This window comes from Chiloscyllium punctatum, chromosome 7 (assembly GCF_047496795.1).
Source record: "Chiloscyllium punctatum isolate Juve2018m chromosome 7, sChiPun1.3, whole genome shotgun sequence".
Taxonomy (NCBI): Eukaryota; Metazoa; Chordata; class Chondrichthyes; order Orectolobiformes; family Hemiscylliidae; genus Chiloscyllium; species Chiloscyllium punctatum.
In genome coordinates this window covers 66,197,877-66,221,372 of record NC_092745.1, presented here as the reverse complement: position 1 = coordinate 66,221,372, position 23,496 = coordinate 66,197,877, and the positions used below count along the sequence as shown (strand labels likewise).

General features: G+C 37.8%; 2 protein-coding genes across 7 annotated transcripts in view; one reads left to right on the top strand and one right to left on the bottom strand.

Annotated features, from left to right (window-relative positions):
• The window catches only part of crb1 (crumbs cell polarity complex component 1), a 124,684-nt gene extending 115,704 nt beyond the window's left edge, over window positions 1–8,980 (top strand). For 2 of the 4 annotated variants that reach the window (XM_072573893.1, XM_072573889.1), the window contains one exon: window positions 1,116–1,713. In XM_072573893.1, coding sequence (XP_072429994.1) covers window positions 1,116–1,337 — 222 coding nt within the window. In that variant the 3' untranslated portion in view covers window positions 1,338–1,713. Of the gene's footprint in view, window positions 1–1,115 lie in introns of all 4 variants that reach the window. The other 2 variants (XM_072573891.1, XM_072573892.1) reach the window with 2 other exon arrangements.
• Window positions 8,981–15,463: 6,483 nt separating this feature from the next.
• dennd1b (DENN/MADD domain containing 1B) overlaps window positions 15,464–23,496 on the bottom strand; it is a 300,181-nt gene continuing 292,148 nt past the window's right edge. For all 3 annotated transcript variants that reach the window (XM_072573886.1, XM_072573887.1, XM_072573888.1), the window contains 2 exons: window positions 19,981–20,197; window positions 15,464–19,416 (listed from right to left, as the gene is read on the bottom strand). In XM_072573886.1, coding sequence (XP_072429987.1) covers window positions 18,874–19,416; window positions 19,981–20,197 — 760 coding nt within the window. In that variant the 3' untranslated portion in view covers window positions 15,464–18,873. The remainder of the gene's footprint in view (window positions 19,417–19,980; window positions 20,198–23,496) is intronic.

Here is a 23,496-nt window from a genome sequence, read left to right as displayed (position 1 = left end):
TTTTAAAAAAGCCATGGAGGGCAATTTCTTTTTCCACAGATAGTAGTTCATGTATGGAATGAACTTCCCATGGAAGTGGTGGATGTGGGTACAGTCGCAATTTTTAAAAGACATTTGGATAAGTACATGAATAAGTAATATTTGGAGGGATGTGGGCCAAATGCAGGTAGGTGGAACTAGTTTAGTTTGGGATTATGGTCAGCATGGATTGGTTGGACCAAACGGTCTGTTTCTGTAATTTTTCACGGGTTAGTGGAGACGTCCCAACCTCAGTGGAGTGGTCATATTGCATTGTTTGCAGTAGATGTTATTCTGAAAATGGAAATTAAGGGGAAGACCACATTAGAATACCATTTCACTGCTCACTTCAGTAAGAAAACAGCTGGAATGGAATAGAAATTGAGGCTTAAAGATTATTGTTTTAAATTTTAAGCCACAAGGAGGTTATGCATATTTGTAAAAATTTGATTATGACCAAAATATTGCATAAGGCTTGAATTTAGGATTGGCCCATTGTGTGATCAGTACTACACAACCGTGAGAATGTGGGTCAGACATACAAGGGGGCAAGTGCAGCTAGTGCAATGTAAATGTACAAGTTTCCAATCGTCCAGTAGTTCTGGGGATAAAGTAACAGATTCTATAGGTGAGGTTGAAAGTGCACACACGGAATTGAGGGTGATGGAAATAGCCTAGTCCTACAATCAAATGGCACATAAAGGGGGTATATTGTCCATTGTACCTGTGCTGGTTCTTTGACAGATCTGATCAATTAGCGCCACTCCCTTGATCTTCCCCCGTAAATCTGTACTAACATTTGAGTACTTATCCCATTCCCCTTTTGAAGGCTGTGCATTCCTGTTCACAATTCCTGCATACAAACATGCGAATTAAGAGCAGAGCTCGGTCGTTTGGCCCCTATGAGCCTGCTCTGCCATCCAATGGGATCATATGTGATCTGATTGTGGTCTTAATTCGTTCTCAATACTGTAAAAAACAGAAACACACTAGTTAATCAAATTGGGCCAACTTTTAACTCATTCGCGCTGATTAGATTAGATATGCCCCACTTGAATGAAGCTTTCTAATAACAAAAATGTGAATTATTTTTACAGACAACTCCACCACCTAACAAAGTTAACATAGCAGCCATTGTGGCCCCATGTGTCATTGGCGGGGTCATAGTTCTAGCTGTCATTCTGACTTTTCTCATTTTAAAAGTGCGGGAGAAACGTCAGACTGAAGGCAACTACAGTCCCAGCAGCCAGGAGCAGACGGGATCTCGGATGGAAATGAACAATACCCTAAAACTACCACCAGAAGAGCGCCTTATCTGATATGCACAGGCTCTGTCATGCACACAAGACTTAAGGTTTCATGGCGGAAGGAGTAGAAATCAACAGTATTCCCTACTCGACTTAACAAGTTAGCGGGAGGAGAAATGCTACAAAAGTGTGCGTGGGTGTGTTTTGCTTAAACCACGGCAGCTTCAGAGGTAACCCTGCACGGATTATCCGTGAACTGTTTTAACCGTCTTGACTCTTGTCAGCAGGATGGGGAAGCCTGGCGCTCCGAGCTTGTGCTGTATGCTGTGTTGGTTACCGTGGCGTTGTTGCTCATTTTCTTCCTAATCCTGACTGCCACTGTCGTGACCCTGAACAGAAGAGCGAGCCACGGCGCGTACAGCCCTAGTAGGCAGGAGAAGGAGGGATCGCGAGTGGAGATGTGGAATATGCTGCAGCCGTTGCAAGTGGAGAGGCTCATCTGAATTAAAGCTTGGTAAATTGTATTTTTGTCATCGAAATGCCTGGGGAAAAATGCCTCATTTGGAATTAAAAACCCTTACACATTCACTCCAAACTACCATTAAAATTTTGTTCCATTTTAATTATTCTTGTCCACTAAACAGTAAAGACCCGTTTTACAGTGCAGGGATGTAACTGACCTGGGGAAATACAGAACACACACAAATGCAGGAAGAAGATTACTGTCTCCAGATATTAACAGTAAACACACGGTCTGGTTCAGAAATGCCCTGTGGGTAACTGGTCTTCTTCATTTAGGGAGATTTCTATTTTTTTAAATATAAGATATCTGGGATTGGAGATTCGAACTATGTACCACAAATGATCCTTCGGTGATAGCTTGCCTCGAGTTTCCGCTTGGATGCGTTGTATTTCCAATTTGCTCGGAAGCGAACAAGAACTATTGCACAGTTTCAAATTCAATTTGTGTCCCCAGTGACTGGAATTTCTGCAATATTTGGGCTGCTTTCAAATAACATAATGGCCCAAAATTCGATGAAATGCCAATTGCTGGGGCGGAAATTTCAAAGCAGCCAAATTTAAGAGATGATTAGCGCCCGAAAAGCCAATTGCACCTTCAGATCAAACTACCCCAGTCGGTTTATTTCAGTACAATTCTACTCATCAGCAAAAACATTGCATCTAAACCAACTACACACGGCGGTTTCTGTTCATCCTCTCCACAAAGCCACATGCCTTCACAAAAAAAGTCACTAGACAAAAGTATCAGTTCCTGAACTTCATGTTTCCCAATGATCCAAATTTGTCACAAAGTTTCTAACACAGGGCCAGCAGCAGTTGTCGTTCACCGCCAGAATCTTGGATTGCCCAGTTTACTCCTTAGTTGCTCACCAGAACAACAATCAAACTTTCCTCACAAAAACAACGTTAGATCCCAGGACTCAGTTTTAACTGGAGCCCACCAGGAGACCACCCTAGAACGTAAAGTTGGATAGGATTTAAAAGCAGCATCCGACTTGAACTTAGCCTTTTTGTCTGCAGACATCCTCAATTAAAAACAGGAGTCTAATCGCCTCAGAGTTGAAAACTTCCCCTGTTTAAGTTTTTTTTGTGAGAAAAATAACACAAAATATAACTGCAGCTGGAGAAGTTATTTTTGGATCACATGAAAAGCATCTACAGTTATGCAGTTCTAATAGATTGATTTCAAAATTATTTTTCAAGAAATTGAAAAAAATTGTTAATATAAATCTTTGAAGGACAGATCCTTGTGTTGACCTGGTTTGTCATTTTTCACTGGTTTCTTTACTTCTAACATGCAGTTATTTTTGTTATTCTGTTATTCATTCATTTTAACTCCAAATTGTTATTGACACCAGTTTCGACCTTAATTGGGTAATATCTTTTTTAAAAAAAATCAACTGATTACTGGGCAAAAGGGACGTTGTTGTTTTGAGAATGGAATGGGACAGTTTTACTAAAATATGTATTTTTAAACATGTACTTTCCACAGTTCCTCACAAATTTCACCTCTTTCTGTTCTGAATGTATATTTCAAGCTAAACATGTTCATCAGAAAAACAGGCAAGATAAATAATTTTTCTACTTGTCAAATGCAAAGCATTATATAGAAGTAGAAATATTAACTTGAAAAATATTTTTTAACTTAAAAAAATTTATTTTTTACTCTTGCGCCAAATCCTCTTATAGTTCTCCAAAGGATGCAGGTCAACTGCCCACACAGTCTTTCAGCAGCTACAGCTGGAGATAGTAAATGTAAAGAACAAGTATAGCTGAAAAATGAGATCAATTTGAAGTAAATATGTAATTTTATGTGTGGTTAGGATGAAGGTGAATGAGCAGAAGTATCTCTTTTTTTTGCTGTGGCATGGTCAATGGTGAGTAAGTTGGGAAAATATGAAGACAATGGAAAAAAATCAAAATTTCAACATCAAGAAAACATTTCCTGATCTTCCCCTCAAGCATGAAGGGGCAACTTCAGAATATTGCTGTTGCACGGCAACTATCTTATTTCTATGTATTTGCATCTCGTGATTAGCCCAACTCAACTTATTTCTACGTCACTTCTGATTCTCTTCTTACCTAAGAATCTAGACAGTGAAAATTCCTGACTCATAAATTAGAGTGAGGAGCTGGATAGCTGCAGCTCACTACTTGTTATGTCTGAGCCATCAGTCAACTCTGTCTTCACCTGCATGATCCATGGTCACCATTGTCCTCCATCCTGTATCAACACAAGATGGCAGCAGCCTCACTACACTACATCATCAGGCTGGCTTCCACACACAGCACTTCAGCCCTTCAACACTTTACTTTGGAACTCAGGGACATTGATGACTTGCGTGCTTCTTCCAGGTTGCTTTGTGTGCAGGAACACTCACACCTCATGCACCTTTTGACATCTTACAGCTGCTAGCTTGCTATCTTAGCGCTTAATCACTTTGCTGTTCCTTGGAGGCCCATAGCCTTTGTCTTCTTCACATGGCTTTCTTAGTGCTGAGGGAGAGGTAGGCAGCTTGGGACAGTGGGGAGATCCAAAGTCAAGCAGATGGCCATGTCATTTTACAGGCACTGGATTAATGTTAACACCACACCCGAAGCATGTATAAGCAGCTGATACAGCGAATGCAGTTTGTGTGCTTCAAGCAAGTGGGTCATAGTTGAAGGCCAGAGGGGAACAGCTTTTGTGGGTGTTTAGGGGGACAACAGCAGGTCAGAGGACACTGCCACAGTTAGTCAAGTGGCTCATCCAATTCTAAATCAGAGGATTGTTCACAGTCAGTCAGGTACAAGGTTCTGTCAGAGTCCAGATCATGATCAGTCCTGCAGATCAAAAGAAAGAGGATTTCAGTCTGTTGGAATACTGTGGAGGGTGAGGGAGACAAAGGGCAATTTTTCCTGCAAGCATACAAAGATGGGATTGAATGTGATGGAAGAGGAGTTAGAGTAGGAGGTAGTGAGGTGTGCCAACTGGGAGAATAAGAATCACAAAATGCAGGAAGGGTTTAGTAGTTTGGGAGGATGAGGTGATGAGAACCATGGAGAGTGGATGTGCTGCATGCAAGACGGACAGTTGTTGTCCATGAGCCATGGTGAGAGGTGTATGCAATGGTAGAGTTAGAGGAGTGGCCCTGTGAACATCAGGTGATGCTATCATTGGGGATTGCTGAAGATCATTAATCTTCTTCCTGCATTGCTGGGTTCTCCTTTTAACCAAGGACTCAATGTAGGCCCAGGATAGTGGTGGCTGCTGGCAGTCAGAATGATAGAGTTTGCTTTAAAGGTCCCTTTCTCCACTACTCCATTCACCAACATCTCCATGCCCCTGAAGTGAAGCTGGAAGTGAATGTTCCTTTCAGGGTCATGTCCTTAGTGATAAAGACTAAACATCACAACATGTGGAGTAGTTCCTGGCTTGCCTCATTTGAAATGGTGTGCAAATGGGCTTTAAACATGACATCAGTATTGTGAATGCTCAAGGTCCCAGTCATGGTGAGCACTTCACTACCTCAGGCTGCAAGATTCCACAAGAAGGCCAACCAAGAGTTTGTTGTGTCATTAATGATGTGCAGAGTGGAAGGCTGCATGAGAAGCATCAGTGAGAGCCGTACTATACTTGACACCCTGAGTCTTATTCCACAAGACATTTTAACTGAAAATGGGAGCTTGCTGCCAAATGTATTTTAATGTACTGTATTTGCTTCAATGAAAACTCCACAAGGTGGATGTTAGAACAAGGCCATTAAAACAAGTAGCAGGGCAAAACTAATAAATGATGCATGGGAATCACACATCAGATTTCTTATTTGTGTAAATTACAGAGAATCTTACAGATCATTCAGTCCCAACAGGTCAGTGACAAGCTTTCATCGTTGCCATGAACTCCTCTGATGCTCCTTAAACTCACACTTTCAACGTATTTTATTCTTGTTTCTTATTCACTCATTTATCTAAATTTGGACCCTCCCCAACAAAGAGAGACTTTCTTTGTCAATGCTCTCAACCCATTCCTCATTTTAAAGATCTTTATCAGGCCACCTCGCAGTCCTTTATTGCCAGAATAGAGAGCCCTTGCCCATTTGGTCTTTCTTGAAACAGCAGTAATATCCTCTCAGTTCTTTTGACTAAATTTGACAACGTAACTCAGACGAAAACGTGGAGAAAGTGAGGACTGCAGATGCTGGAGATTAGCGTCAGGGGTGTGGTGGTGGAAAAGCACAGCAAGTCAGGCAGATTCCTGATGAAGGGTTTATGCTTGATCCATCGATTCTCCTGCTCCCCGGATGCTGCCTGACCTGCTGTGCTTTTCCAGCACCATACTTCAGACTCAAACAAAAACATGCATTGCTTCTTTGAAAACTGGGATTGCACACCTGGAATTAGGACAGATGGTGAAGTAAATTACTTCAGTGAATTTGGGCAGGAGCAGAGGCACTTTACTCAGCACCTTACTATTCTGTATATGAGCTGGGAGTACTTGATGAAGACATTGGAAAATAAAGCTGAAAATGTATTCCATTTTTAGCTTTTAACAAACACTATAAATAAAACGTTTTTCTTTTAAAAATGGATTCAAAAATGTTTTGTACCAAAATTGAGGCCTAAGTGAAAAAGAACCCAACCTTTGGGCAGGTATAGATTTTGAACAATAGTACTCATAGCAACCATAAAAACAAATTGAAATACCACATATTTTGTCACAAGGTTATGTATTCAGATATAAATGGATTTAGGTAAGAAGCTATAGCATTTTGTGAGTGAATGGGAAATATCACATTTTTGAGACAGGACATGCACTTGACAAAATACTTGAGAAATGAAATTATGTAAATTGTATTAAAGTGCACTCTCACATCTTTCATAGATCGCATGCCAACAAAAGGTAATATAGAATGTTTTGACTATTTGGCCTCTATGATGAAAAGGATATTTGGCAAATACTTTGTAATAAAGAAAGTGTAAATAATAACAGAAAGTTTTGGAGAGACTCCTCAGATAAGGCAGTATCTGAGGAGGAATGTTTCAGTTCTTTAATAAACCTCTTGAGTATTATTTAAAATTGAACAGTTAAAATTTATAGTTAAATTAATTAAATTACTTGTTCAAGGGTAAGAATAATTGTGCATTGAAAATTACCTTAAATAAATCTACGTTGTTGAATACTGTTGTTGGGACAATATTCTGATTCCTGAAACTTTGGAAGAGTATTAGAAAGTCAAGAAATGGCAAACCTGCCTAGATTACAGTTACAAGTATTATGTGTTTTAATAAATGTTCCAATGGGTTTGGTACATCACTGAAAGATTTTCATCTAATGGTGTGAGCCAATTGTTTATTACGTTTCAGTGTATTTTTCCCAATTGTATGACTTTACTTGTCAGTATTACAGAGAAAGTCAACAGTCGCCTATGATTAATTCTGGTCAAGTTAATGTAAGCAATAAACTGAAGCACTTCCAAAGGTGGGGACAGAATACAGTTATCAGCTCAGTTTAGATTAGTAATTGCAGGTTGTGCACTTAATGTTTGTCGGCTGATTGTGTATGTAAAATCATTTATTTAATTTTCAATTTTCTAAATAAGTTGGTTTAAAAAGACCCTGAAATGAAACTATGGGATGTTAATGTGAAAATGTTTAATGTACTAGTTAGTGTACAATTTCATCAATTTTATGGGAGTTATATGTCTGCTAAAAAAATATTTTAATACCTATGCTAAAAATGTACCCACAATAGAACTCCATTGCTGTAAGGTCTTAGTTTAATGGTAAAATAGAAAAATTACCTTTTGCTGGATATTGTGGTGTACGGCATCATACAGGAAGATTGCCAACTGTTTTAAATCTGGTAGCTATGCCATTGTCAATTAGTCACATCAGTTAGAAATATTGTAGTCAATATTTCATTAGTCTGTGAATGTACAATTGTTCTGGAGATTCACAAGTTACCAAAGCTACAATTCTGCAAAACAAGTTTTTCCTTGTGGCTGTTATTTTGTCAGACTGACATATCTTTGTATTTGTGCATGCTGCTCCATCAGATTTATGCTACTGATGATTGAGAGAATGAAATTGGCGGTTATTTTTCATGCATCTAAACAGAGTCTGTATAGATATTTTAACAAGTTATGAATAATAGAGAATTGAAGTCAAAGTCTACTATTTCCTCCAACCATTATGAACTTCACATGATATTTTAAACTGAAACTTTTGCCTACCATATTTTGAACCATTCATTAATCAGTTAGATTGCAATATCACAACGCCATTTTCATTTCAGGCACTAGACTCCAGTGCCTAATTTGCTTGAATAATAAAATAATTAATTTGACAGAGGGAAATGTTAGGAATGGTGGATGGGTGAAAGGAATATGAATGTACAAACTTTTGGGAAAAGAAAATGATAGTTGTTTGTTTAGAAAATATTTCCTCTAAAACTTTAACTGACATTTTGTGAAGTCATATTTAATATTTAACCCTCTCCTGATTTTATGCTTAATTGTGTATTTCTGTGACATTTCTGAATCTATGAATGATGAGTTTAGAAGAGTGAATGGGAAATATGTAGAGAAATGAGATTCACCTTGTGCCAGTTTATTTCTTGAGTTGATTTTTATCTTCTTTGTGGCCATAATGAGTTTATCCTCTGTAGTATCATTGGGATTGTATCACAGTTTTCGCCCTGTGTCTATATGGTTGATCTGCACCTGCTATGAGAAATAATCTTTAATTGAGATTGACCGTACAATGCCTCAGGGCTACTTCACAGCACTAGGGACCTGGATTCAATTCCAGTCTCAGGTGACTATCTGTGTGGAGTTTGCACATTCTCCCAGTATCTGTGTGGGTTTCCTCACAGTCCAAAGATGTGCAGTTTAGATTGATTGGCTATGCTAAATTACCCATAGTGTCCAGAGATATGTACTTTAGGAAAATTGGCCATGGGAAATGCAGGATTACAGAGATAGGGTAGCAGGGTGAGTCTGGTGGGATGCTCTTTGGAGAGTCAGCATGGACAGGTTGGGCCGAATGGCCTGCTTCTACACTGTAGGGATTCTATGATTAAACAAAATGCTTTTGACTTCTGTTGGAATTTATTTTGTTCTGTGATTAAATAATTTTTATTAATAGCCCAAATGTGTTAATCAGAACAAAACTAAAAATCACACAGCACCAGGTTATAGTCCAACTGGTTTAATTGGAAGCACACTAGCTTTCAGAGCAACGCTCCTTCCTCAGGTGATTGTCCTGATGAAGGAGCGTCGCTCCGAAAGCTAGTGTGCTTCCAATTAAACCTGTTGGACTATAACCTGGCGTTGAGTGATTTTTAACTTTGTACACCCCAGTCCAACACCGGCATCTCCGAATCAGAACAAAGCTAGTTTCACTGACAGAATAAATTTAAAGTTCACAGAATATTTTTAATCTGTAGCTTTAATGTTTCAATTTAAACATCAATGTTGTTATTAATATTTTACTTTGGATCATTAAAATTATAAATTTTCTCCAGAGGTGATCTCCTTTGATTCAATTTTTAAATCAAACTTGAGGAACACATGCAAGTTCTTAATCTAGACTGAGGAGCTTGAGAAACAAGCACATCTTTGCATTTGGAATCATAATTTTTTCTAACTTTTCTCTACAGTAATCTGTCCCTCATGCAGTCCATTTTGTATTTCACTCATTATTCTGAATGAAACCTCAAAGAATTCAAATGAACAAATAGATTATTTAATGATACAAATTGATCATCACACGTTCAGTCGAAAACTGCTCATTGTAATCACAAATGGGAATTTAAAATAAAATTGAATTTACAGTCAATGCTCTGCATTAAGTCTATGAACTGAAGAATGGGAGCTTGCAATTGTAAACTTTCCTATTCTGGTTCTGCATTTCATGCAAAACAATTATGAAAGTAAAATGGAATGAATATACCACAGATAAAACATATTTTACATTATTTCCTCAGCAAAATAAAAGTCAATTGTTTTTGCAGTTTAACATTCTTCAGTCCATGAAACGTCAGTAAGAAAATCTTCTATTTTGTGCTTTTGTAATTGTGGCACTGTAAATATCTTAATGATTTATAAAAATGAATTGTTAGTTGGTTGAAAATCTTTAAATATAATGCCAATCCTCAACAAGTTACTTTACACCATCAGCAATGTGCCCAAAATTTTCTGTATATTGTAGATTATAGAATGATGCCTCAACTTTGTACTTCACATTAGAAATCAAATATATACACAACACCTTGTTACATGTAGATATCTGTTCTTTAGATCAATTAATGTCAATGCAAATATGTTGTGAAGCTAAATAAACTGTTTCTTCAGCGTATGAATTTGCATTGCTAATTTATTTACTTGTGATGATCTTCTGTGTTTACAGTGAATAACTTAAAGACTTATTGAACTAACTGTTGTTTCCCATTTGGATAAATGATTAGTAAGTTTGTGGATGACACCAAGGTTGGTGGTGTAATGTTTAAAAGAACTTTAGTTAAGTCCATGAATAAGAAATATTCCAGAAAAATGGGCCAAGCGCAGGCAGGTGGGACTAGTTTAGTTTGGGATTACAGTTGGCGTGGACCAAAGATTTTGTTTCTATGTTGTATGACCCTATAACTCCATAACTGGTTCATATTCTATCAGTTTAATGCTACAAGTGGATAATTGCCTAAATCACTTAGCTTAGTTTTCATAAAGTTAAACTGAGCAATTAATTTATTCAGTTTTAATAATTGGTATCTGCATAATACTCAACAAAGACAGTAACTTTTACTAATGGTTGTGTTATTTCTTCATCATTAAACATTTAAGAGTTGGGGAAAATGATTAAAGGGTAACAACAGGCTCCTGTTTAAGCAAAAGGTAAATTCCAGTGGGAGTGAAATTCAACTAAATTCCATTCATGCATCTCCATTTAACTTGGTTCTTTATTAGGTGCATTAATAAAAATCTATCCTCGAATGACTCCATGCTTACTTACTTATATTATGTATTCTGAAGAATAATTGGCAAAAAATATCAATGCAAATCTATGACTGCTGAGTAAGGAAATGTATTCGCTCTGTTATATAACACGACTAAGGACCCATTTTTAATTATATAAGTCCTGCCTTTGATTGTTTCACCAAAATGCATTCTAAATGGTAGGATCTGAACGATTACAGAGCAACCTTGATTATCCAGTATTCGATTATCCGAATTTCAGATTATCCAAACAACATCGCAATGTCCCAATGCATGGTCAAACTACGTTATCCGGCATTCAATTAACCGAGCAAAATACTCCCTGCCCATGGACTTCAGATAATCCAGGTTTCTCTGTATATCCAAAACATGGAAGAGTTTACTGTTGCCAGGGCCAGCTGAATTTCAAATCATTTAAGGGTCAAATGAGGAAGTTGAATAAGCAGAAGAGAAATAGGGCTTGCAAGTGGTGTAGTGGTAATGCCATTGGAATAGTAATCTAGAAGTTCAGGCTTATGTTCTGGGGATATGTGTTCAAATCCCATCATAACAGATGAAAAGCTTGGCTTAATGGTGACCATGTAACCACTGTTGATTCTCATAAACACTCATAGGGTTTACTAATGTTCTTTAGGGGAGTAAAGACAAAAGATGGAAAATTATAGGCCAATTAGCCTAATGTCGGTTGTTGGTAAAATTCTAGAATCCATCATTAAGGATGAGGTTTCTAAATTCTTGGAAGAGCAGGGTCGGATTAGAACAAGTCAACATGGATTTAGTAAGGGGAGGTCGTGCCTGACAAACCTGTTGGAATTCTTTGAAGAGGTGACAAGTAGGTTAGACCAGGGAAACCCAGTGGATGTGGTCTATCTAGACTTCCAAAAGGCCTTTGATAAGGTGCCACACGGGAGGCTGCTGAGTAAGGCGAGGGCCCATGGTGTTCGAGGTGAGCTACTGGTATGGATTGAGGATTGGCTGTCTGACAGAAGGCAGAGAGTTGAGATAAAAGGTTCTTTTTCAGAATGGCAGCCGGTGACAAGCGGTGTCCCGCAGGGTTCAGTGTTGGGGCAGCAGCTGTTCACATTATATATTAATGATCTGGATGAAGGGACTGGGGGCATTCTAGCAAAGTTTGCTGATGATACAAAGTTAGATGGACAGGCAGGTAGTTCTGAGGAAGTGGGAAGGCTGCAGAAGGATCTAGACAGTTTGGGAGAGTGGTCCAGGAAATGGCTGATGGAATTCAATGTGAGCAAATGCGAGGTCTTGCACTTTGGAAAAAAGAATACAAGCATGGACTACTTTATAAACAGCGAGAAAATTCATAAAGCCAAAGTACAAAGGGATCTAGGAGTGCTAGTCGAGGATTCTCTAAAGGTAAACATGCAGGTTGAGTCTGTGATTAAGAAAGCAAATGCAATGTTGTCACTTATCTCAAGAGAGTTGGAATATAAAAGCACCGTTGTGCTACTTAGACTTTATAAAGGTCTGGTTAGGCCCCATTTGGAGTACTGTGTCCAGTTTTGGTCCCCACACCTCAGGAAGGACATACTGGCACTGGAACGTGTCCAGCAGAGATTCACATAGATGATCCCTGGAATGGTAGGTCTAACATACGAGGAACGGCTGAGGATCCTGGGATTGTATTAATTGGAGTTTAGAAGATTAAGGGGAAATCTAATAGAAACTTACAAGATAATACATGGCTTGGAAAGGGTGGACGCTAGGAAATTGTTTCAGTTAGGTGAGGAGACTAGGACCTGTGGACACAGCCTTAGAATTAGAGGGGGTAAATTCAGAACAGAAATGCCGAGACATTTCTTCAGCCAGAGAGAGGTGGGCCTGTGGAATTCATTGCCGCAGGGTGCAGTGGAGGCCCGGACGCTAAATGTCTTCAAGGCAGAGATTGATAAATTCTTGATGTCACAAGGAATTAAGGGCTACGGCGAGAATGCGGGTAAATGGAGTTGAAATGCCCATCAGCCATGATTGAATGGCGGAGTGGGCTCGATGGGCAGAATGGCCTTACTTCCACTCCTATGTCTTATGGTCTTATGGAAATCTGCTGTTCTTACCTGGTCTGACTTACATTGGACTGCAGATCTACAGCAATATTGTTGACTTGAAACTAGCTTTAAAATGACCTGACAAGCCACACAGTTGTAGAAAACCATTAAAACATAAAACTGGATCGACCTAAGCACTTGAAACAACAATGGTGAAAACAGCCCTATGGATCCTGTAAAGCGTTCCTTATAAACATCTGGGAGCTGGGCTTGGATCCCTGGAAGTGATGTGTAAGTGAATGTTCTTGACATCAGTCAGGACCTGACAGAGTATGGTGTTAATATCACTAGCAAAATTGTAGTCAGTGGGATGTGACAGAGGGGAAGGTTGGGTGGGGTGTGTGTGTGGATAGTTCTTGCAAAAATTGGGAGAAGATAGAATCTCAGAATCGTACCTTAGAGACTATATCCAAGGTACCATAATAACTATTCATGTATATGTTCTATTCCTAAGGTAAGACAGACCAATAAGTTCAGAATTGGTGATGTTCACTGGTGACTGCATGTTGGGAAGTATCATTTTCAACACCTCAGATATTAAAGCAGCTTGTATCTATATGCAACTAGATCTGGACAACATCGAAGCTTGCATTAATAAATGGCAATCAATATTTGTTTTTCCCAAATGCCAGGTAATGGCCATCTCCATAATTGATGTTGAATGGAGTTATTTTACTGAATTCTCTACTAACACTATTCTGAGAGTTATAATTGCTAGAAAATGAACTGAATTAGCACTATGATTCCTTCAACAAAGTGTGCTGATACTTGATACTGCTGGGGTCATCACAAAAGTTAAAGATTTAATCAAATTTCTCAAAACCCCAATGTACCTGTCTGACAGGATAATATAAAATACTGAACAAGTTTATGCACTTAATGAGAAATGACTACTTCTTACAAATAAATTCCAACCATGAATCAACAACTTACAACTCTAACTTAAACTTACCTCTTATTTAACCCCTATACACATTCAGACAGCCATTGACAAACATATATAGTTATGTTGGACAATGGGGTGGAGGGAGGAGAGGAAAAGGGGAACACAGTTCAATAGCACCAGTCCACAGAATTCGATGAGGGGTCCTTACGTTCTTCAAGTCTTTTTGTTCTCTGGCCTTCTTTCAAAGTTCATTCAGCTTTTTACTGCAGAACAGAAGGCAGTTGGCACACTGATTATTCAGTCACAGTCACTGCTTAAAGAAAGCAGTTTATAGGTAAATTGTGTGAGAATAGCTAGCTATCTTTCAACTCTTAGATACTTCTCCACATGGAGAGAGGATGTTTTCATTTCAGAGTCTGAAGGCTTTCTGCCATTGAATTGTTCTCTCTCAGGCTCAGGAGTCTGAATTCTCCTGCAACAAGAACGTCCATTAGAGACCTCAGTTCCTATGATTTTAAGGATACAATCCAAAGTCATTGAGAAAACTTAAACTGCATATTTGGGGTATCTGATCTTGCATATAACAAATTATGCATTCTTTCCATTTTTTAGAAGGCAGGATGAGATGAAATCAAATATAAAGAAGTAACCAGATTTAGTTACAGTATATGAACGTACTGAAGTTTTGATATCAAGACATTGCATTTCCTAGCAATCACTATATCTTGATAATTAATGGGTTTTGAAATTTGCCTTATCCACACAGACACCATTTGCTAGTCAGTAATTTTTTAAATGACTGGTATTCACGATTTACACGATCTCTTTCCAGAAAGCTTGATCTCTGACGTTTTACCTTTTCCCATTAAGAATTGTTTTGAGAAGCTGCCATCTCAAATGGAAAACCACCTTTTGATGTAGAGCCCATTGCAGCTACATCACTTAAATAACAAAGTGCCCTGGTGAGTGTAAAATATGGAAACAGTTATTGCATTGCAGTGAAAATATGTTTGAAATGTTTTGGAAAAAACCCATTGTCTCAAATTGGTATTTGAAGCCCATCTGAGGAGATTTGCATTTAGCTAACATGTCCTAAACAACTTTCCAGCTGGATAGAGAGAATAACAGAGCTAACGTTTTAAGTTTCATGTGCTTTCAACTCTTCATTCTGATGAATAGTCACTGGACTGAAAGTGTTAACCCATTTTCCTCTCTACAAAAGCTGCCAGACCTGCTGAGTTTCTCCAGCGCTATGTTTTATTTCAAATTTCTAGCATCTACAGTTTTTTGTTTTATTATAACATTCCAGCTAGCTTCTCTACTTTGTTCCTTCTCCCAGAGTTAGCTTTTTATGAATAGAATTTAACTTCATAGAAACTTCACTGATTTTACAGTGAAGGTGGATTGTTATTTTGAACTAAATGAATGAGTTAGCTTTGCAATTCAAATTGCTGAAACATACCCAACTAACTGCCTACATTTCGATTGACCTGAATGACATTTGCAGAGTATTAATAGCATAGGCCTGATTAATTGTGACACCCAAATAATAATTCTTTGCCACTATTTGGAAGAGGAGAAAGTGAGGACTGCAGATGCTGGGGGGTTTTGTTTTGAGGATATTCCTGAAGAAGGGCTTATGCCCGAAACGTCGATTCTCCTTCTCCTTTGATGCTGCCTGACCTGCTGTGCTTTTCCAGCAACACATTTTTAAGCACTATTTGGAAGAAACAACTTAAACAGAACATCTCAACATAAAATTGAAACTTTATTGTTCGGCAAAGGCAAAGCACAGCTCTGCAAAGTCTGAAGAATAACTTTATTCGATTTTTTTGACAATTTCTCTAGATATTTTACAGCAGAATAGAGAACCATCAAAACATCAGGTTAGCCAAAGACATCAAGTATCCTAATTTGTCGCTCTGGTGAAATGGTCACTGGTTTTCATTTTAAACAGATATATCCTTAATTGGTACAGTGCTCACATAATTGTCACAAAAATGCTCTGTTGAATATATATGCCAGCAGCTTTTAATTTGGAATTTGTACATCAAAATCTGGGTCAGTTGGAAATTAGATTCAACTAGAAAGCAGAAAGTCCAACTTTCTCAGTACATTTTGAATCAGAAAGGCAAGTTAACGCCACTAATAGGGTAAGATGCTGTGGAACATAGCTTGTGTTAACCTAGTTAAAAATGGATGGCCTCTATAAATGATCCTCCACAATGAATGCTGACATTAAAATTGATACCAATGACACTTCTGCAGATTAATCTTAACAGTGACTTGGTGCTTTAAAAGTCAAATTACTGCCAATTCTGTTGGACTTTTAAAACAAACAGCAAGATGACAAGATGCACAAAAAAGCCAGATTCAAGTGGGACACAGTTAAAATGCATTAACATGGAGGAATCGAAGCAACAAAATGCTTACTATTTACAACATTTTGATAGGTTAGGGCAACTTAAATGTATTATATTAAGTTGAATTGGTTAGTGATTCATGGATACTAAGTGTGTTAACTAAATGCTTAAATGAACAAATAATTTTTTGCATAAATTAAACATGCAAGTCACTTATTTTACTGAACACGCATATATACATATTTTGCAAGCAACAGGTAATGGCAATATTCAATTTTTAACAATTAACACGTAAATGTTTCTGATGTAAGCCATTCATTAGGTTAACAAAATGCATATGGAAAAAGTGCACTCTAAATTATGAAAATTATATAAACTACAGAGCATTAAGGTCAGAGTGGACTTCTGACCAAACAAAATGTTAAAGACAGAGACTGGAAAATTAAAAAAAGCACTAAAAGAGAAAATTTAATTCCACAGCAATCTTTACTCACAATGATCTCCTGATCATGTTACTTAACTTTGCACTTGGCATCGAGCAAGTTTTGATGGTTAACTCAATCCATATGCATTTTAGGGGCTTCTCTGTATTCCACATTAAAATTTATTATTCAAAAAAGCTTGGTGCAAAGATTTAACTTGAAAGCAACATCTCAAATATAAAATGAGTATCTAGAATTCATATTGCACAGAGTTATTCTAAAAAAGACAAAAGCAAAGAGGCTGCTTTTTAAATTATTTGCAATATCTAAACCAAGGACAATAATAAGAGTAGTTGAATTGACGAGAAAATTTAAAACACAACTCGGCTCAATTTGAGTTTTTTTTTGGAAGTCTGAGGTATATCAAATAGGATTATCCTGCTGATTTTCAGTTTTGATATACAGCCTAAATAATGCAACAGCAATGTTGCAACTTGATACATCAAGTATGTGCTATCTTTTCATGCACGTTATATGCTTAGTTTCGAACCAATATGTTATCATTCCCAAGGTAAAATGAAGTACCAATTTGTTTCCATTAAGGCACATGTTTGAGCCTTTGCCACAGTGATGTTTCAGGTATTTTAAATGCCTGAAAAAGAACTAAAGTATTTTTATATACGTGTCTCTGAATGACAGAAACAGTCCTTTAATAACATCCAGTTTTAAGAAAAAGGATAGAGGAACAAAGAACCAATAGCAATGCCTCCAGTAACAAAATAGAGTGCAAAATGGTGTCTTATTTAAAGTAATCATCAAGTAACCAAATGTTATCCAAAGATTTTAAATTATTAAACATTAGTGTAGCACATGTTACTGGAATCATCAGATTTGTGTATGTTGCCATCTATCCACATATTCATTATTCTGTTTATACAGACTTAAGTACCATTAATGAATCAAGAATACCAACAGCCTGTCCTTCTTCCTCTTTATATCCCAGTGTTAGTTGCCATTTACATTACACCAGTCCTATTACAGTCACATTCTAAAACACAGCAATATTTCACTATTAACATTTACAGCTTTTGTGCACATTTGTTCAATACAAAAAGAAAACACTTTACAGCAAGGGTACATAGAAAATTGATAACACTTACAATTTATCAAAATGTTAACAATTGTATTTTAGGTTCGGCCAAAATTCTCAAAGAAAGTCTCAAGAAAGCTGACTCACTTCTCCTAAAAACTGTTTTGTTGCAAAATTATCGCTCAAGAAAGGTTCAAATGAGCTATCATTTATGGGGTTGAAGGTAACAAACACAATTCAACTTCTTTCAGGAAGACATGGATTGAATACTCATTGGTACTAACAGACTGCTGATTAAATCAAATACAGCATTATCTCCATACAGACTTCTATTCTCCCTTTATAAACCACAGTTTGCATTGCCATTCTTGATAATTATTGCCTAGTGACATGTTTTCAAGCATTTTCAGGATTACACTATTTAGACACTAAAGAATCTTTATTTCTGTGACAGTGGTCTAAAGGAATTCAGAAAGATGCTACATAATGATGTCAAAGGACTATGACTTGTAATTTTAAGGCAGTACCTTTGATTATTTGGCATTAACTTACTGCATATTTCATTTATAGACATGGGTGAAAGAAAAAAATGAGTGGAGTGTTTAAACATTTCAGAATGATCAACTGGCTTGCAGAGTTATACAGATGAACCAGGAGATTTGAGGAGGGCTTGAAATGTAAGGATTCTCAGAGAGTAGTACCATTGTACCCTCCTCAAGTGCTTGTAAATTCAGACAATGCCATCTCATCCATTCAATACTATATAAGATATTTTATGTATAGCATGCAAGAATTTAAACACCACAAGGCATTTGCCTTGTTACCCTTTTTTGGGTGGAATAATGCAGGGAAATCTCACTGACAACAACATTTCGATCTCCCCATATGATGTAGAAACATAAGTTTATTTCTTGTCTCATACTTAAAATTGATTATGTTTCAGCTGACAACAGCTTAAATTAAACTTTTGTTGTGTGCATGCATTCGTGATTGCTGGTTTGTCAAATCAGTACCTCCATTCCACGCAACAATGTGTAGTCAAATGTTAAGCCCAAGTGTATAAAGCAGAAATGTTTCCAATAGTCCACTTTAGCAGTGAATCAAAATTTAAATTTGAAAGAAAAATCTATATTTGATTTTGCATAATACAGTTCACTTCTTTTGCACTTAAAAATGTCAAGAATGCCTTTAGTTACTGCGGTATCACTCTCAATTTTTCAGTTTCTTAAATAGTTCTTTGAATGAATCAAAGCTTAGAAAACTCCTGTACCTGCGCACTTAATTCTAAGTATTGGTGGTGGAAGCATCAATACTGGAAACACTGTGACTCGTTCCAAATCTGGAACATAAACAGTCAATTTCTTGGAGTAAATCTATTTCACTTGGCCTTATCAATTCAGCCTCAAAATCTTCTTTCTCCCAGGGGATTAAAACTGATGTTTGTCTTGCTGTACTTTGACACGGCTCTTCACAAGTACCGGCTTCACTGGTTAGTGTTCGTTTTGACTCCTTTAATTCGGCTGAACTTTTTTGCTTTGGGTTTGATTCTCGGCTGGAGGCAATTGTTGCCACTGAAGTTTTAAAAGTTGAGTCACTCTTGAGTTTAGGAAAATGTGTCAACTCATCGACAAACACACTGGAGCTTTCATAAGGTGAAGCTTCAAAGGTGGGTGGACACTCAGTAACATAAAATGATTTTCTGGGAGATGGCGGAAGGGGCCGTCTATGGACAACAGTATCATCTTGTCCCAAGTGCCAACTCAGATGATCACCATATCGTTCACTGAATTCAGAAAGGTTTCCTTCACTTGGAGTATTGGACTTGTTCTAACAAAATAGGAAAAGACATAATCAGTACGAGCCATCCCAAAAGCTAGAAAAGTAATTTAAAAATAAATCAGAGAATGGTTACAGTGCAGGAGAAGGCTATTCAGCCCATCACATCTGTGCCAGAAGAATCTATTGCCAAGTATTAACGACAGTTAAACACTATAGTAAATCTTCTGTACAAAATAGCTATTTCTTCGCATCATCTTTTGTTATTTAACATTTTCTAAATCCTCAAGATTCAAACTAGGCAACAAACCTGTTAAGGTTTTTATTTCCCTAAATTAGTTCTCAACAGGATTCCGTGCCGGAATAAGATGGGAGCCACAACACAAGTCTGTACAGCAATTACACCAATAGAATTCATGCATAAAGTGCACATGATAAGATTAGGAAACAAAATAGTCGGTCCATTAAGCTAATGAATTAAGCTGAGAAACGTTAGTGTCAATGTAAAGCCTGATTGCAACCGTGATTGTGATGATATTTTGAATTAATATACCTAATGAACTTAGGGTCACATTGTATTACCATAATCATACAAGTATAATGTAGAGTACTCACTACAGCTTTGTAACAGAGATCATCCATTGACTTGAAGAAATCCAGGCTTTTTGCACTACATAGCTTTCCTTGATCTGAACTGTTTGTACTGAGGGTATCTAGGATCTCCCCTAATAGATCCATCTGTCCTGGAGACTGTGCCTCTTGTTCGGTCTGTTCAGAATCATCACTGTCATCAATATAGGCACATACATCTCCACTGTCTTCAGATGATATCCTAAGAATTGTGAATATTTTAAGTAGTTCAGTTCTGCATGATGGAAGTCCTTATAAATAAAATTACCCATTTATCAATACATTTGAAAAGTTAATTAAAGTGATAACTTATACCATGTTACAACACATAGAACTAAATTTGCTTCATAGAATGTCAAACCACAAAGGATAATTTATGCTGAATGATGGATGAGCAGAAAATTCAAAATATACACTTGACCAAATCACCGACACTACTTCTATTCATTACTGCATGTATGGGATAAAGACAAGATAGTTTTACTCTGTGCAATTAGGGAGCTGCAAATATGAAATTCAAGTACATCTGAGGTGTTAAAGCAAATTTCAATATTTTAACAAGTATGTTAGAAATGGCATTGATAACTAGTAACACAGATACCTCCAGTTATAATTTGTAAAAAGTCATTTGTGATACCATCACCATGAATTATACAATTGTTCAAGACTTGGAGTTGAACTGACTGACAAATAATATAATGGTGCTAATTGACATCATTGTCGAAAAGTACAGCAGGAAAAGTACAGCAGGTCAGGCGGCATCTAAGAAGCAGGAAAATCAACGTTTCGGGCATAAGCCCTTCATCAGGAATGTCATGCTTGTATATGCTAGCACTACGGCTATTTTTCCAAAGGAAACAGCAGCAGCCAAAAGGGCTAACTGCCCAGGACAGAAAATTGTCAGTTAAGGGGTAAATAACAGCCTATTGAATTCTATTCTCAGAGGATGAATAGTCTTTGTGATGCTGGGGTACTGTCCCTGCCTCTGGACAAGAAACACAACTAATCACTGGGAAAGAAAACTCAGCAGATCTGGCAGCATCTGTGGAGAGAAATCAGAGTTAACATTTTGGTCTGTTGACCCTTCTTCAGAACTGAAGTTCAAGTCTTGGTTCAAGTCACATCTGCTCCAGAGATGCATCTTGCCACCTTTGAACATGTAGTTTGGAAAATGTGTGGTGGTGTCTCCACAGGCATGGTGGTCAAGGGGCAGTTCCTAAAGGCTGCAGACCAACACAGGGGTTTGCAGTCTTCCCTGCTTGGTATGTGTAACAATTACCAGCCATATATTATTGTGTAGATGATGCATTCCAACGTAGACAAGCAGGAGGCTGGAAGAATACAGCAAGCCAGGCAGCATCAGGAGGTGGAGAAGTCAACATTTCAGGAAGAAGGGTTACACCTGAAATGTTGACTTCTCCACCTCCTGATGCTGCCTGGCTTGCTATGTTCTTCCAGCCTCCTGCCTGTTTACCATACATTATTGTATAGCAACTGTATCTTTAACTGAAGATAAAATAAAGAGGGTCACGGGTCCTGCTCTGAAGTCTGACTGGAGGGTTTCATTTTGATTTTTTAATTTTAATTTTGAGAGACTGAAAAAGGGCAGGCTGTTTTTACTGAGAAAGGGGATAATGGCAACAGCCTGAGAGATAACAATGGTTAGACTGTGGGTCTCCACAGTCCCCAAAATGTTGAGAACTTTGGGTGAAGAACAGTTGTGCTGTAAACTGCCAGTTCACTTAGAAGCTAAAAGAAAGCTCTCAGAAACAGATAATCAGAATTTCTACTTAGTTACAATGACCATGTGACCCACACAGCAGTACTGATAGGCTTTAAGAAAGGAAGGGTCCAAGGTACCTCTGAAAATTCTTGGACAAGATTAGTCTGTTGGGATCCAAGAAAAGGAACAGTTTCAAAATGGTGTGGTTCACCACACAGGAATGTGAAGGGGAACTTGTGTTTACACTGAAAATATTGAAATAATGGTGAGTTAGAGTGAGATTGCAGGATTCAGCTAATTTCTATTTGAGGGAAATAGCATACTGTGAAAGAGTTGTAAAATTAAAAGTTCCCAGACAGAGGAAGGAAAAGAACAGAATTAAACACTTGTATTAATTCCATGAGAATTGAATATCTACTTAAAACATAGTATAATGTACACTTGTGAAATGCTTTCAGTCATGCTAAAAGGAAAAAAGGGGAATATTCTGTTTTGTGGTCTCAAGAATAATTAACATACACTACAGAGAATATTTAATTTGGATTGCTTTCAGTCTTCTCCTACAGTAAAGATCTTAAAATATGAGCTCTTCTTGTGTTACCTTTCAGTTTTACAAAGAAATTTGACATTCTAATTAATAAGTTATTATCTTCTTGAAAATTGTAATCCAATCATAGAATCCCTACATTGTGGAAACAGGCCATTTGGCTCAAAACATCCACACTGACCCTCCCACCCAGACCCATTCCCCTACCCTACTACTCGACACTTCCCCTGACTAATGCATCTAACGTACACATCCCTGAATACTCTGGGCAATTTAGCATGGCCAAGTCATCTAACCGGCACATCTTTGAACTGCGGGAGGAAACCGGAGCACCCAGAGGAAACCCATACTGACAAGGAGAGAACATGCAAACCCCACACAGGTAGTTGCCAGAGACTAGAATTGAACCCGGGTCCCTGGTGATGTGAGGCAGCAGTGCTAAACACTGAGCTTCCTTGCCGTCCTTAATGCTGTGGCCACGTGTCACTCTGTGATAATGTTACCTTTGAATTTACAATTTATAAAGGTTAGAGACAGAACATGTCAAAACGAAGGTTCCCTTTCTCAGATTTGAACTGCAGGATGTAACTTCCTCTGAGCTGGTCGACCCTCCAGTGCTGAGAATCCGTTTATTGGACGTGAGCCTTTCCTCTGGTCACTCCATGGTCAAATTACTAGCATGTGACTTCATCCTCCCTGCTCATCATATCTGGGGGTTATGATCCCATTTGACTTCAGTGTCAGGATCCTTGCTCCCCGAGAAATCAGATAAATGGTGAAATAATTGAAGCTGTTACCACAAAATATATTGGCTCCTGGCTTACTCCAAAGAAGAATTCCAAAGGTTGAAAGATAAAGGGATAACAATTGAAACAACATTGACTCCCATAGGTAGGTATGGCACATTCAATAGCTGTCAATTGATGGTAATGCAGGTAGGACAATAGAAAATATGTAAGTGACCAACATGTAAATATGAAGCTCCATTGATGAGCATTCAGATCATCACAATGCCAGGATCCATTTATAAGCTACTTTTAGATCTCAAGTGTTAACTGAAATAAAGGATGTGGAGGCTATAAAAGGTGGAGTAACATTTTCTGATGATACTGCTTTGAGTCTCTCTGATAGCAGTGTGGCTTTTATCAGGGGCCTTCCCCAATAGCCTCTGTATACAGGCATATCACTGAAGTTAAATCAGTTCGGACTGCATTTCTCATGAGGAATGATG